At 38.8% G+C, this 14,834-nt stretch overlaps 1 protein-coding gene across 11 annotated transcripts in view; it reads left to right on the top strand.

Moving 5' to 3' along the window:
- The window catches only part of BBX (BBX high mobility group box domain containing), a 295,180-nt gene that overhangs the window by 246,344 nt on the left and 34,002 nt on the right, over window positions 1-14,834 (top strand). For all 11 annotated transcript variants that reach the window (XM_030801619.1, XM_003261768.4, XM_030801620.1 and 8 more), the window contains 2 exons: window positions 10,041-11,046; window positions 12,128-12,266. In XM_030801619.1, coding sequence (XP_030657479.1) covers window positions 10,041-11,046; window positions 12,128-12,266 — 1,145 coding nt within the window. The remainder of the gene's footprint in view (window positions 1-10,040; window positions 11,047-12,127; window positions 12,267-14,834) is intronic.

The following is a 14,834-nucleotide window of genomic DNA, read 5'->3' as shown; positions in this document are numbered from 1 at the left end:
TTTTCCTTCATTTCAACTTTGGTGAATCTGACAATTATGGGTCTTGGAGTTGCTCGTCTCGAGGAGTATCTTTGTGGCGTTCTCTGTATTTCCTGAATCTGAATGTTGGCCTGCCTTGCTAGATTGGGGAAGTTCTCCTGGATACTACCTTGCAGAGTGTTTTCCAACTTGGTTCCATTCTCCCCGTCATTTTCAGGTACACCAATCAGACGTAGGTTTGGTCTTTTCACATAGTCCCAAATTTTTTGGAGGCTTTGTTCATTTCTTTTTATTCTTTTTTCTCTAAACTTCCCTTCTCGCTTCATTTCATTCATTTCATCTTCCATCAGCGATACCCTTTCTTCCAGTTGATCGCATCGGCTACCGAGGCTTCTGCAATCTTCGCGTAGTTCTTGATACTTGGCTTTCAGCTCCATCAGCTCCTTTAAGCCCTTCTCTCCATTGGTTATTCTAGTTATCCATTCGTCTAATTTTTTTTCAAAGTTTTTAACTTCTTTGCTATTGTTTTGAATTTCCTCCCGTAGCTTGGAGTAGTTTGATCATCTGAAGCCTTCTCTCAACTCGTCAAAGTCATTCTCCGTCCAGCTTTGTTCCGTTGCTGGTGAGGAACTGCGTTCTTTTGGAGGAGGAGAGGTGCTCTGCTTTTTAGAGTTTCCAGTTTTTCTGCTCTGTTTTTTCCCCATCTTTGTGGTTTTATCTACTTTTGGTCTTTGATGATGGTGATGTGCAGATGGTTTTTTGGTGTGGATGTCCTTTTTGTTTGTTAGTTTTCCTTCTACCAGACAGGACCCTCAGCTGCAGGTCTGTCGGAGTTTACCAGAGGTCCACTCCAGACCGTGTTTGGCTGGATGTCAGCAGCAGTGGCTGCAGAACAGCGGATTTTCGTGAGACCACAAATTCAGCTGTCTGATAGTTCCTCTGGAAGTTTTGTCTCAGAGGAGTACCCGGCCGAGTGAGGTGTCAGTCTGTCCCTACTGGGGGGTGCCTCCCAGTTAGGCTGCTCGGGGGTCAGGGACCCACTTTAGGAGGCAGTTTGCCCGTTCTCAGATCTCCAGCTGCGTGCTGGGAGAACCACTACTCTCTTCAAAACTGTCAGACAGGGTCATTTAAGTCTGCAGAGGTTCCTGCTGAATTTTTGTTTGTCTGTACCCTGCCCCCAGAGGTGGAGCCTACAGAGGCAGGCAGGCCTCCTTGAGCTGTGGTGGGCTCCACCCAGTTCGAGCTTCCTGGCTGCTTTGTTTACCTAAGCAAGCCTGGGCAATGGCGGGCGCCCCTCCCCCAGCCTGGCTGCTGCCTTGCAGTTTGATCTCAGACTGCTGTGCTAGCAATCAGTGAGACTCTGTGGGCATAGGACCCTCTGAGCCAGGTGCGGGACACAATCTCCTAGTGTGCCATTTTCCAGGCCCGTTGGAAAAGCGCAGTATTAGGGTGGGACTGACCCAATTTTCCAGGTGCCGTCTGTTACCCCTTTCTTTGACTAGGAAAGGGAACTCCCTGACCCCTTGCGCTTCCTGAGTGAGGCAATGCCTCGCCCTGCTTCGGCTCGCGCACAGTGCGCTTCACCGACTGTCCTGCACCCACTGTTTGGCTCTCCCTAGTGAGATGAACCCGGTACCTCAAACAGAAATGCAGAAATCACCCGTCTTCTGTGTTGCTCAGGCTGGGAGCTGTAGACCAGAGCTGTTCCTATTTGGCCATCTTGGCTCCACCCAGCATTGTTTTTTATAGACTTGTAAAGTACCTCTTTCCTTGTGTGAATCAGAATGCATTTTAGACTCATAGACTACCTCAGAACTAATGAACCGTCCTGTTAAACACAATTATCTGTTGAATGCCTTCTTTTTGAAAGGTACCAGGGTATTCTTGGAGGAGAATACAAAGGTGAACAGAATACATTTCATGCCCACTGAGTTACAGTTATAAAAAAATAAAGTAGTACCTGAAGGAATAGACGATAGGTATCAAATATTTATGCCCATCATTTGATTTAAAACATTAACATTTTAACTTCTTTGAATGCAGTCACGGGAATTCCATCTCTGGAAAGTGTCCAGATGATTTTTCATTCTTTTTAAAAAGGTTATTGTCCAATTTAAAATAATATTAGAAGAATAAATTGTCATTTACTGAGGCATGTACTGTTTGAAAGCCTGATTAATAACTCACCCTCTATTAAGGGCAGCTTGAGTAAATTAATAACAGCCATTAATTCTGTTTCCCACAATGCAGCCTTATTCACTTGAGTTCACATTGATTTATGTTCCTTTATGTCTTCTCTGTGTTTGTCTGTGTGCACATCCATGCATACATTTGTAACTCCCACTACAGTGTTGATGAGTGCATCCAAAAGTAGATGTAAGTGGATCTACTTGTACCCCAAAGTAGAACTGAGCTTTCTTACATGTTTCTTAGAGTTGTTCTTTGAAAGACAACTGATTTGAGGTCTTCCTGAATCTCATTTTGGTGAATATTTTTCCCCCAATGATAGAATCATTCAACCCTAAAATGAACACTTAGAGCAAAGCAGTCTACCAAAGACATGTCATGCTATTAATGATACTAATATGAGTATTACTGGTAAGCTAGTATTTATTCCATATGGCATAAGGCCCCAGAGGGATGGTTGTTACAATACATTATTTTAGCTCTGTACTAGGCACTATTTTAAGTACTGTTACATGTGCCACTCATTGAACCTCACGGTTTTCCCAAGGCAGTAATTTTAGCATACACATTTTATAGATTGAGAAACTGAGGCACAGAAAAATTTAGGGAAAATAGCTAATCAGTAGCAGAGCCTGTCTACAGTCCTAGACAGTCTGGCTCTGGCTCCAGCATCCCTGCTTTTTGTGGGGGTTTGGGTGTGTGTGTGTGTGTGTGTGTGTGTGTGTGTGTGTGTGTGTTTTCTTTTTTCTTGAGACAGGGTCTTACTGTGTTGCCCACATTGGTCTGAAACTCCTGTCCTCAAGCGATCCTCTTGCCTCAGCCTCCCAAAGCGTTGGGATTATAGGTGTGAGCTAACCTTGCCTGGCCCATCCCTGCCTTTTGAAACTGCCTTCCAGTACATTACTGTCAGACCTTTCTGACTACACAAAACAGTGACCACCAATGGCTGCTGACTGCCTTTCCTCAGCTCCTGTGTCCCCTGCTTCCACTTGGGTTCCTCCAGTAGGCAGCACTGGCTGGAGACTGGGGAATGGGAGGACGGGAGAGGCCAAGGATTTGCTTACATCCAAGAGTGATGCATCTTATAAATGTTACTACATTCATAGCTGTTCCCAGGTTTTGTTTGTATCTTGTGGAAATGCCTAATATGCAGTGGAACAAATATCAAAAATAAAAATTAAGGAATTTATTTATAATGATTTTCATAGTAATAGACAAGAAACTGGAATTTACTTGTAATGATTTTCATATTAATAGACAAGAAGCTAAAGTGCTTAGAAGAAGATGCTTAAAAGGAGAACGCTTTAGAAGGAAAATGCTTTAAAAAGTCAAACGTATACTTTTGACGTAAGGAAAAGTGAGTTTAGAAAAATTAAGAGACAGAACATGCAAATAAGCACTAAAATGGAAAAAGGACCAAGGTCAATGAGAATGTCTGTCTGTCTCTCCACACACATATACACATACGATCTCAGTAAAAGAACGAGGAAGATTTTTTCAAATTGTGATTATGCATAAACTCTAATGAATTCGTTTGTAAAAGAATATAAATCTTGCATGACAACCAAGAACAAATACAAAAATACAAAAGTATGGTATCGACTAGTAAGAAAAAATTACTCTAAAATCCAGTATGAGGTAGGGCTTGGGCAAAAACAAACAAATCTTAAGACTATTTTTAACTGTTCAGAGCTACATAAAGAAATTGGCTTTGTCTGGATTAGAGAAGGTAAAGCCAACAAGAAACAAGAGAAGGCAAACTATGTAATTATTGCTTTTGTCACCATTTGGTGGGGGGGGGCAAGGAAAATTATGATCAAACCAAAAAGTATAGGTAAAAAAAAAAGATAAGTGTATATTAAATCAAAGTTAGAAAAAGCTAAAATATGATTCCTCAAGGATCTAGAACCAGAAATACCATTTGACCCAGCAATCCCATTACTGGGCATATACCCAAAGGATTATAAATCATTCTGCTATAAAGACACATGCACATGTATGTTTATTGCAGCACTGTTTACAATAGCAAAGACTTGGAACCAACCCAATTGCCCATCAAAGATAGACTGGATAAAGAAAATGTGGCACATATACACCATGGAATACTATGCAGCCCTAAAAAAGAACGCGTTCATGTCCTTTGCAGGGACATGGATGAAGCTGGAAACCATCATTCTCAGCAAACTAACACAGGAACAGAAAACCAAACACTGCATGTTCTCACTTGTTAGTGGGAATTGAACAATGAGAACACATGGACACAGGGAGGGGAATATCACACACTGGGATCTGTTGCAGGATAGGGAGCTAGGGGAGGGAGAGCATTAGGACAAACACCTAATGTAGATGATAGGTTTATGTTGCAGCAAACCACCATGGTATGTGTATACCTGTGTAACAACTCTGCACATTCTGCATATGTATCCCATAACTTAAAGTATAAAATACATATGTATTTCCTTTCCTTGGCTCCTATGCCCTGTGGTTCCACGCAGGTTCTACTAATGGGAGACACTGGCAGGAGACTGGGAGATGGGAGGAAGGGAGAGGCCAGGGTCAACAGGGAACTGGTAAAGAGGCATCAGGGTAAGGCAAAGGCAGCTTCTCTTCCATGGATATATATCCAATTTAAAAAAAGAGAAAGCTAGAATACAATACACATGGTCTTAGTATATTAATTCAGATTTCCGACAACAGAAAAAACAGATTGTAGGATAGATACCACAAGACCTTGCAAATTGGGTTTCAGTCTCACTTTTGATCATCTTTGACAAGTTGTGTGAAATAGGAGAGCTCAATAGGAACAAAAAGGGGAAAAGTTCACTTTAATTTTTAAAAAGAATAAGCCTGATTTCTAAAATACAGACTATTAATTCCTAGAAACCTTTGAAAATTATTTTAATTGGAAAATCATTCTAATCATGTTTGAATCCACAGAAAAGAAGAAGAAAACAGAGAATTATCAAAGTCTGTCTGAAAAGGGTCATTGTCAAATGTGCCATCCCAGAGTCCCTTTGCCCTGCCCACTGCCTTCTGCCCCATGTGACTGCTGACTGCCTTTCCTTGGCTCCTATGTCCCCTGCTTCCATGTAGGTTCTACTAATGGGAGACACTGGCAGGAGACTGGGAGATGGGAGAAAGGGAGAGGCCAGGTTAGGGTCAAGAGGGAACTGGTAAAGAGGCATCAAGGTAAGGCAAAGGCAGCTTCTCTTCCATGTTCCAGTGCTCTCCAGATAAGTGCCCCACGCTTCCATCTTCCACTGGGGACCTGTCCCATGGGCTTCAGTGTCACTCTTTCTGCGTTTGTCTCTTCTGTGGCTTTCTGCTGTTGCTAACCCCCGTGTTGCGTCACCGCCTCCTGTTTGGGTGTCTCAGTTCTTCATGGCCTGTGTAACTAACCTATTCCCCGCCTTAAACTCCCGCTGCTAGTTATGCTTTAGGTGCTTCCGTTTCCCTAATTAGACCCTGACTGGTACAAAAGCCAACCTCATTTTCTATTTGGTATAGTTAACGGTTGGTCATAAAATTGAGTAAGAGAATGCTGTTGGCATGCTGTATCCAGATTTTAGCAAGACTTTTGACAGATAATGTTACAATGTTTTGTGAACAAAATGGGAGGAATTTTGAGTGGATTAGAAAAAAATATTCTTAGGCTGCTGAAGTTTATTAATGTTCAAATCATCTTCATGAAAGGGCTCTAGAAGTTTGGCAGAAGGCCCTGTCCTTGGCCATGTTTTGCTCAACGTTATTACCAAAGATTTGGACAAAGACATGAAAAGCAGCTTTATTTAATGTGTGTATAATACAAAGATGGAAGATAATTCACATTTTGAAGAGATAAACTTAATAAGAAAAAATGGAAAGTCTTGCATCTAATTGCAAAACATAAATTATAAAAATACAGAATAGGAGAGATCAAGTTTACCAGCGTATTATATGGGTATAGAAATCCAGGATTTTACGTGACCATAAACCCAATACAAGCCAGAAATGTGACCTATTAAAAAAAATTAATCTCTGGGTCCCATTAAAAGAGCATTCCTATCAACTGACAAATAGTTACTCCTTCTCATCTAGCATAGGCTAGGAACATAATCTTAGAAAGATATTGTTAAATTGAAATAGCCAGCCAGATGCAGTGGCACATGCCTGTACTTCTAGCATTTTAGGAGGCTGAGGCAGGAGGATTGCTTGAGGCCAGGAGTTGGAGAGCATCCTAGGCAACATAGCAAGATGCCTATTCTCTACACGGCGCTGGGGGGTGGAGCCGGGCATAGTGGCATGAACCTGTAGTCCTAGCTACTCGGGAGGCTGAAATGTGAGGATCACTTGAACCCTAGAGGTCGAGGCTGCCATGAGGTATGATCATGCCACTGCACTCCAGGCTACATAATAGAGCACGACCCTGTCATTCATAGATAAATAGTTACATAGATAGATAGATAGATAGATAGATAGATAGATAGATAGATAGATAGATAGATAGAGATAGAGATCTGATAGATAGAAAAAATTTTGAAGTATCCATTTTCCCCAAGCTTTGTAAAGCTTTGTATCATTTACAAGTTGTGTTTACATATACATTTCTTCACTTTTGCCTCACAACAGCCCAATGTAGGATGTATTGTTACCCCATTTCTTAGCCTCTGTTTCCTCATAGGGGTTCAAGTCTTACATAGCTTACTGTTGTGGCTTTAAGCAAACTAGGATACTTGATCATGAGCCCAGCCCCTTTCAATAAAACCCATCTCATTTCAGGACACCTACTGCATCTAGGTAAGAGGGACCCAACTTTTGAAGTGTGGAAGCCTTTACATGTGATGAGCTGTTAAGGGAGATGGGAAGAGACTTACGGGAACATAAAGTCTGTCTTCAAGTATCGTATCTGTCGTATGAGCAAGAGTGAATTCATGTGGCTTCAGGGAAAAGAACTGAGGCTGATTGATTTTTGCTCAATATTTTAAAAATTCAAGCAGACCTGTTGTCTGATAGAGTGATATGCTCACTGTCTTTGTGCAAAAGTTGGTTAACTGACTCTCAGGAGTACTGTAGTAAAATGAATTCCTGCATTGGGTAGGTTAAAGAAGAAAACCTCTAGAGTGACGCCCAACTCTGAGAGTCTGATTGGGTTTTCGGTTAATGAGTAGATTTGCAATTTGTAGTTTTAATTCAGAGTTATTTGATTTACATGTATAGCTTCACTTCCAGCAATATAATTGTTTTTCCTGTAATTTAGGATTAACATACTCTGTTTGTGAAAAAATTTTTAAGAGCCTGAAATGAGGAAGTAAAGCATGACTAGTGTTCGGTGTGATTACCTACGCAAGAAATATTGTGCTGTTTCCCAGAATATGTCCCCAGAGTGGATGTCTGTGTTTGTTCCATTTCATTCCTAGCTATAGAATCCTATCAGGAGTGATGAGAGAATCATTTTGAAATGTATTGAAGCCTAGAATAGAGTTTGCAAAATATTATTAAGTTTGCAAAGATGAACCTGTGCAAATGCAAACTGTCAGCATACCACTAAAAACTAGCACCTGTAAGGTAAAGGTTCCTGAAGTGACCTATTAAAAGCCACCAGAGTGACAGTGGTTGAAAAAACATAAAATTTACCTTGAGAATGCCTTTCTAGCCTTTTTTCCAGAAGTAGTATAATTTCTCTCCCCCCCACAGGGGATAGTTATTCATGAAGGGCTATAGTAGTTGAGAAAGGAAAATAAAAATTATTTCAAAATTGATATAAAAACAGCACATTCTCCCATAAGAGTAAAACATGCAGGGAATATTAAAGGTTTCAGTGATTCAGAATTAAGATAACATTTTGCTTTGAGCTTATTTCTGGTTATGTTTAATAAAGAGAAGTTCATAGTCTTCATAGCCACTTGCCGAGGTCTAAAGGTTAGCTTACCTGAGTCCCTGAAAAAGACAGCTCTGTTGTGAATCCTTAATATTTCATGTCTTCCCTGTGAATGATCCGAAGGGCTGTGTGCTCTTGTCATGTTCACTTTTTTTAATTGCAGTGTCTGCTTCTCCCCACCCTTTCTTTAATTTCTTCCCAGACTTACTAATCATAACATAATTCTCACAGGAAGATTGGCGATGCATTGAAAATACTAAGAGAAAAGTGAGGTAAAAAAGCATCTGGTATTTAATTCAATGTATTATCCACCTAAAAATGAATTTTACAGATGGTAATGATCTCTGACAACTTGCCATTTAATAAAATGATGGTTTTTAAAAACAGATCAGTTTCCTACTCGTGTGCTTGATTTTGCATTGACTCAGCAACCCCCAATACTCTTTCCCTTCTAAGTTGCTAATACAAAGTAGATAAAATAAAATAAAGACTTCCTTGCTGCCCTTGACCAAATCGGTGTCGTCAATCTCTTTATAAGTTCCTCAAAGGCAGACAGACCTGACCTTATTGATTTTTGTATCATTAGTGTCCTCCATGGGGGCTGGCATTTTGGGAGCCTTGCAGTTAAATGTGTATAAATGAAAACGCAGGCACTGAAAACAGGTTTTACAATAAGCTTAAATTTCCCCTTTTAAAAAATAGCTCTATATTAAAGTTTCAAGGTATCTGGGAGCCAGAGAGGAAAATGGCAACTTTCCCCTTGAATGTTCTGTACGTGAAATTTGGGGAGTTTTGATGAGAAATCTAAAAACTTAACCAAATTGGGGCCAGATGTGTTTTGGTGTTCAGAATCTTTCAGATTTTAGGAAAATTATGCAGTAGATGCATATTACACTAAGTAACTTCCCCAGTGCATATTTGAATGCACCACTATTCCAATAACAAAAAGTATGAATGGTCACAGTAAATGAAATAAACTTTTTAAGACTGTACAGTTTCAGGTTGGTTCAGGTCAGAATTTGCAGCCAGCTGAGTTCACATCAGACCAAATTTGCCAGCAGATGAGTTAAGAAAACAAAAACAAGTTTGTTCTCAGAGCTTTTATGACTTTAGAGTTGTCTATCAGCATTTGTGGACCTATAATGTTTTGTTCATTAATCAAAACCTTCTGTAATTGTTTAGCAAATTGTCATATCATTTCTAATTTCAAGTGGGCAGGTAGAAATTATTTCTGTTTTCCTCATTTCCCTTGGGAAAAAAAAGGCAAATATCTGAACAGAGTTTGGGGATGATTAAATACAGGTTGAGCATTCCTAATCTGAAAATCCAAACTCCAAAATACTGCCAAATCCAAACCTTTTTGTGTACCAACAAGACGCTCAAAGGAAATGCTCATTGGAGCATTTCGGATTTCTGATTTTTGGTTTAAGAATTCTCAACCAGTAAGTATATAATGCAAACATTCCAAAATAAAAAAAAAATCCAAAATTTGAAACACTTTCGTTTTCAAGCATTTCGGATAAGGGATATTCAGCCTGTACTACAGTTAAGTGTGTTCTAAGTACATCGTTTCACTTAGACCACACAGAATCCTCTGAGATAGGCTCTAGGATCATTTTCCTTTTACAAAAGCCACAGAGGAGTGAGGGGGTAAGTGATTCATTCTGGGCCACAAAGTTAATAAGTAGCAAAACTAAGAATCAGACTTGGGTCTTTGAACCTTGAATCTCTTCCTCCTTCTTCCAGGTCTTGTTTTCATAGGAAAAGCTTCTGTTGAAGCTAGAAAATGACAATTCAGAGATACGTTTGACGAGAGTTAAATGACTATATAACAGTGCCCACAGCGTTCTATCAATTTGATTCATTTCAGTTAGTTTGGCAGAAGTGGGCTGATTGTTGTAAAGTTTAAAGTGTGTTTTGATGGTTTCTAAAACAGATATAATTGAAAACTTTAATTTTGAAGGTGGAATAATAAGGATATTTTTGGGTGCTCTCCCATTTTGTTTTAATTGTTTAGATGTGCCTGGCATCAGAAGGGATGAAAATGGAAGAATCAAAGCTAATAAAAGCAAAAGAATCTGATGGTGGAAGAATTAAAGAATTAGAGAAGGGAAAGGAAGAAAAGGAAATTAAAATGGAGAAAACAGATGAAACCAGGTTACCGAAGGAAGCAGAATTTGAAAAATTGGCTAAGGAAAATGTAAGAGATTCTAAGGAATTGAGAAATTTTGAGGCATTGCAAATAGATGACATAATGGCTATAAAAATGGAAGATCCCAAAGAAATTAGAAAGGAAGAGTTAGAAGAAGATCAAAAATGTCATTTTCCTGATTTTTCTTATTCTGCCAGTAGCAAGATAATAATTAGTGATGTTCCCAGTAGAAAGGATCATATGTGCCATCCACATGGAATTATGATCATTGAGGATCCCGCAACATTAAACAAGCCAGAAAAGCTAAAAAAGAAAAAGAAGAAAAGCAAAATGGATCGACATGGAAATGATAAGTCCACACCCAAGAAGACTTGCAAAAAGAGGCAGTCTTCGGAGTCTGACATTGAGAGCGTCATATATACCATTGAAGCCGTCGCAAAAGGAGACTGGGGCATAGAGAAACTTGGAGATACCCCTCGCAAGAAGGTCCGCACATCCTCAAGTGGCAAGGGAAGCATTTTGGATGCCAAGCCACCAAAGAAAAAAGTGAAATCAAGAGAGAAGAAAATGTCAAAGGAGAAATCCTCAGACACCACCAAAGAGTCAAGACCTCCAGATTTCATTAGTATTTCTGCTAGCAAGAACATTTCTGGTGAGGCGCCAGAGGGTATAAAAGCAGAACCATTGACCCCTATGGAAGATGCACTACCACCCAGCCTATCAGGACAGGCCAAGCCTGAGGACAGTGACTGTCACAGAAAAATAGAAACTTGTGGTTCCAGGAAATCCGAGAGGTCTTGCAAAGGTGCTCTTTATAAAACCCTGGTATCTGAGGGCATGCTCACCTCTCTGCGAGCTAATGTTGACAGAGGTAAGTAACTTCTACAAACCTGAAAAGAATTCAAAAACCAAACAGAATTTCACCTTTAGACCTATTGAAAACAACTGCCATAAAGAACAATATGGTATCAAAATAATACCTTACATTTGTATATTTCTTTATGGTTTATAGATCATAATTATTTGTTATTTTACTTACATGTTTTCTAGCACCATTAAGGGAAGTGTATTCATTTTGTAGGTAGTTCTCAGGATGTATTTAAAGTAATTTTAATCTCTTCTTTCCCCCAGTGGTATGGGCTGGCTCTTTGTTTTGAAAGATTATTGTTAAATATTCAGAGCTTTAGGTTTGGTTTTGAAAACTGGTGGAATTTCCTGAATCAAGCACATATGTTTGTCAGAATCTTCACCTGTAGGCTCCAGAAGCAAATGCCTTTCTCTCTTCATTAGGTAATCAAAGCTGTAACTGAAGTGGGCCAGGCACAGTGGCTTACACCTGTAGTCCCAGCACTTTGGGAGTCCAAGGCGGATGGATCACTTGAACCGAAGAACTCTTTAAAACATTATAATATCCAGAAAATAGTTAACCTGTTTACCTTTATTCCATTGAATGTTTTATATGAATTCTCTGTTTTAAAATATAGCATCTGCCTGGAGGACTGCCTTTTGCCAAGCTATATTCCAACAAGACATGTGTGAGTCCTAGGTCTAACAAGCCCCAAATGAAGATACTTGAGCCTATTTCATCCCCAGGGATGTCAGCTCAGTGAGTTTTAGAGAAATTAGACTGAATAGTGCCCACCAGCAAAGGACTCCCATACCTTGGCTGGTTTTCGAATGGAAAAGCTAGCAGCAGTTAGTCTGTCTCTTTGAGTCATATGATACCTGTTGAATTACATGACAATTAATCCCAGAAGCTCTAAGTCACTTTTCTGCATGTTCCATTATTAAAGATGGTCCAGCATGAATCACTCTGAGAACTCTGAAATAGCTACAGTTAGCTTCATGCAAATGATATGCAAGCAGTCAAGAGGTTGCTCGTGAAGCAACTAACATCATCTCCCCTCGCCCATCCATATACCAAACACATCCTTTCTCTTGAATTTTCTTAGGAAAACGAAGCTCAGGAAAAGGAAACTCCTCTGATCATGAAGGGTGTTGGAATGAAGAAAGCTGGACATTTAGTCAGAGTGGGACCAGTGGGAGCAAGAAGTTCAAGAAGACAAAGCCAAAAGAAGACTGTCTCCTTGGGTAAGTGCCTGTGAGCACAGTCACCTGTACTCCACAAGCCTCAAGTGTGGGTGGGATTTTCAAGGTAAACAGATCACTAACTACACATGCTTGTTCTTTGACTACTCGCTCAGCACTGCCTACAATCTTAGTAGGCACCCTAGTGAACACAAATCAAGTGCATCACATCATTCCTGCTGTTATCATGGTCATGTGAATGACAATAACATTCACATTTTGATAATAGTGAAAATATATAGACTTTAGACTTGGACCTGAGTTTGAATCAACATCCCTTCAACCGGGATGCATTTTTCCATCCAAAGCTTAGAATGGATAGTATTAGCATGTTTACATTTTGCCCATTTTACATACTATATGTATTTATTGTTTATAAAATGACAGCTGAAAAATGTAAGGTAAATGAAATTATGCTTCTATCACCAACTTTATTTTGTTCAAGCTGTCTTCTGTTGCTCTAAGATAAAAATATTAGGTCAAATATTCTGCTATGGAGAACATTCGATATATTAATTATATATTGAAATGCAGTATTAAGCAATGGCATGCATCAAGATAAAATCACTAAGAATTATTTTATATTTAGCATTATGCCAAAGACTGTTAATAACCATCTTAATATAAAGTATTCTGTTAGTTAGGAGATCCAATACTTTATATTGGTGAGGAAAGTATCTGCATATTCAGTTAGACTATTTTGAAAATTCTTGAGATTTCTTGTCGGCTCAATTTGAAAAGAATACTTTGAATAGAAATAAGTACGTTGTTATATTCACCATATTTTTTCAAAAGTGTGTTTAAAGCTATGCAAATTGTATGCATTGGGTGTATTGTATTTGGTTTATTCATAATATTTGCATATCTGTTTGCAGAATAATATATTTTTCCTTAGATGTCACAGTGCTTTAAGTCTGGCTAATTCTAAGGCTCTAGGTCATCACAAAGTAGCGAGGTAGAAATTATTTCCCATAGTGCTGGCTCTTTAAGATTATTTTTATTGAAATGATATATTTATAATTTTATGTATTTCATTTCTAATATTTTTAAAGATCCAAAGTACTTCAAATTAATTTTGCTTATAATTTTATGTATTTCATTTCTAATATTTTTAAAAATCCAAAGTACTTCAAATTAGTTTTGCTTACATTTTGCTTAAGTAATGACATGAAAATCCTCTTATTTCAGTGTCAAATTATAGTTTAAATGCAGAATATCATTTTAAAATGACCCGCAAGCATCTAGACCAGTGCTCTCTGTAGTCTAGAATTACTGCCACTGCCTTGTGGGTCTGCTCACTGAGAGAGGAGCAGGTGTTATGTAGGCAGTGTGAGGTCCTAGGGGAATAAAGCAAGCATTGAGGCTCCCCAACAGAAGCATTTCTCTGATGCTTCTATTAGAAACTGCTGAAGCTGTAAGAGAGATTTTCATCAATTTTCTTTGAGGAACAAGATAAATGAAACAATCTTGAAAATCTGTTCCTGAACAGAGACTGGTATGTGGATTGTATGTGTTTTTTTTTTTAATCATTTCTGAGGAAGGCACATGTATATAACTGGGAGATGTTTTTTTATAGCTTTAAATTAACAGTAAACTTCAGTGCCTTTTCCTCCTTTCTCCCTTTAAATATTGGCCTGTCAGGATTCAAGTATTTGGGTTTGCCTTGTTTAGAACACGCCAGTATAATACTTAAGCAGGGAGAAATGCCATTTCCTGTCAGTCTGCTCTGAGATTTGTAGATGAGCATTTTAAACCTTTTTTTATCTCAGAAAATGTGCTACCTGTTAACTGTAGCCAAGAAAAATTCTCTCAGTATTGACAGATCTAATTTTATAGACTTCTCTAAGAAAAACATAAATGATTATTATTGTTCTCTTTTTAAGAAAAGTCTCAAGAGACCTTATGAGTTACATCTCACATTTTCAGTTTTCTTTTGGGTATTCAGAGTATTTGAAAAATTCACAACTTATAGACAGCTTTCTGATAGTATTTAATTAGCATCCAGTTGTATCTGATTTTCCATCAGAATAAACATTTTTTAACTAAATGAGAAATGGTGATGTTATTAACGGAAAAACATCACCTCCACCCATTACCCTCTATTGCTTTGATAGAACTTAGTACAGTAGTTCCCCCTTAGCCATATTTTTGCTTTCTGCGGTTTTGGATCTGAAAATGCTAAATAGAAAATTCCAGAAATAAACAACTCATGAGTTTTAAATTGTGCACCACAATGAGTAGCATGATGAAATCTCATGCCATCCCACTTCATTCCACCCACTGTATAAATCATACCTTTGTCTATCATATTTCACTGTACAATATGCATGTATAGAAAAAACGTAGCATATGTAAGGTTCAGTACCGTCAGCGGTTTCAGGCATCTAATGGGGGACTTGGAGTATATCCCCCCTCCAGTAAAGGGGTGCTTCCGTAATTGCCATTTCCTGTTGACCATTCAGTTGGTCATCTGACCCTCTTATCTCTGCTTCTCAACTCTTGTATATTCCTCCAAAACAGTTGTAGTTAAAAACATTTTTAGGACACCCCTTAGCTAGCAGCCTAACACAT

This window comes from Nomascus leucogenys, chromosome 21, assembly GCF_006542625.1.
Source record: "Nomascus leucogenys isolate Asia chromosome 21, Asia_NLE_v1, whole genome shotgun sequence".
Taxonomy (NCBI): Eukaryota; Metazoa; Chordata; class Mammalia; order Primates; family Hylobatidae; genus Nomascus; species Nomascus leucogenys.
This window is presented reverse-complemented; position numbering and strand designations above follow the sequence as displayed.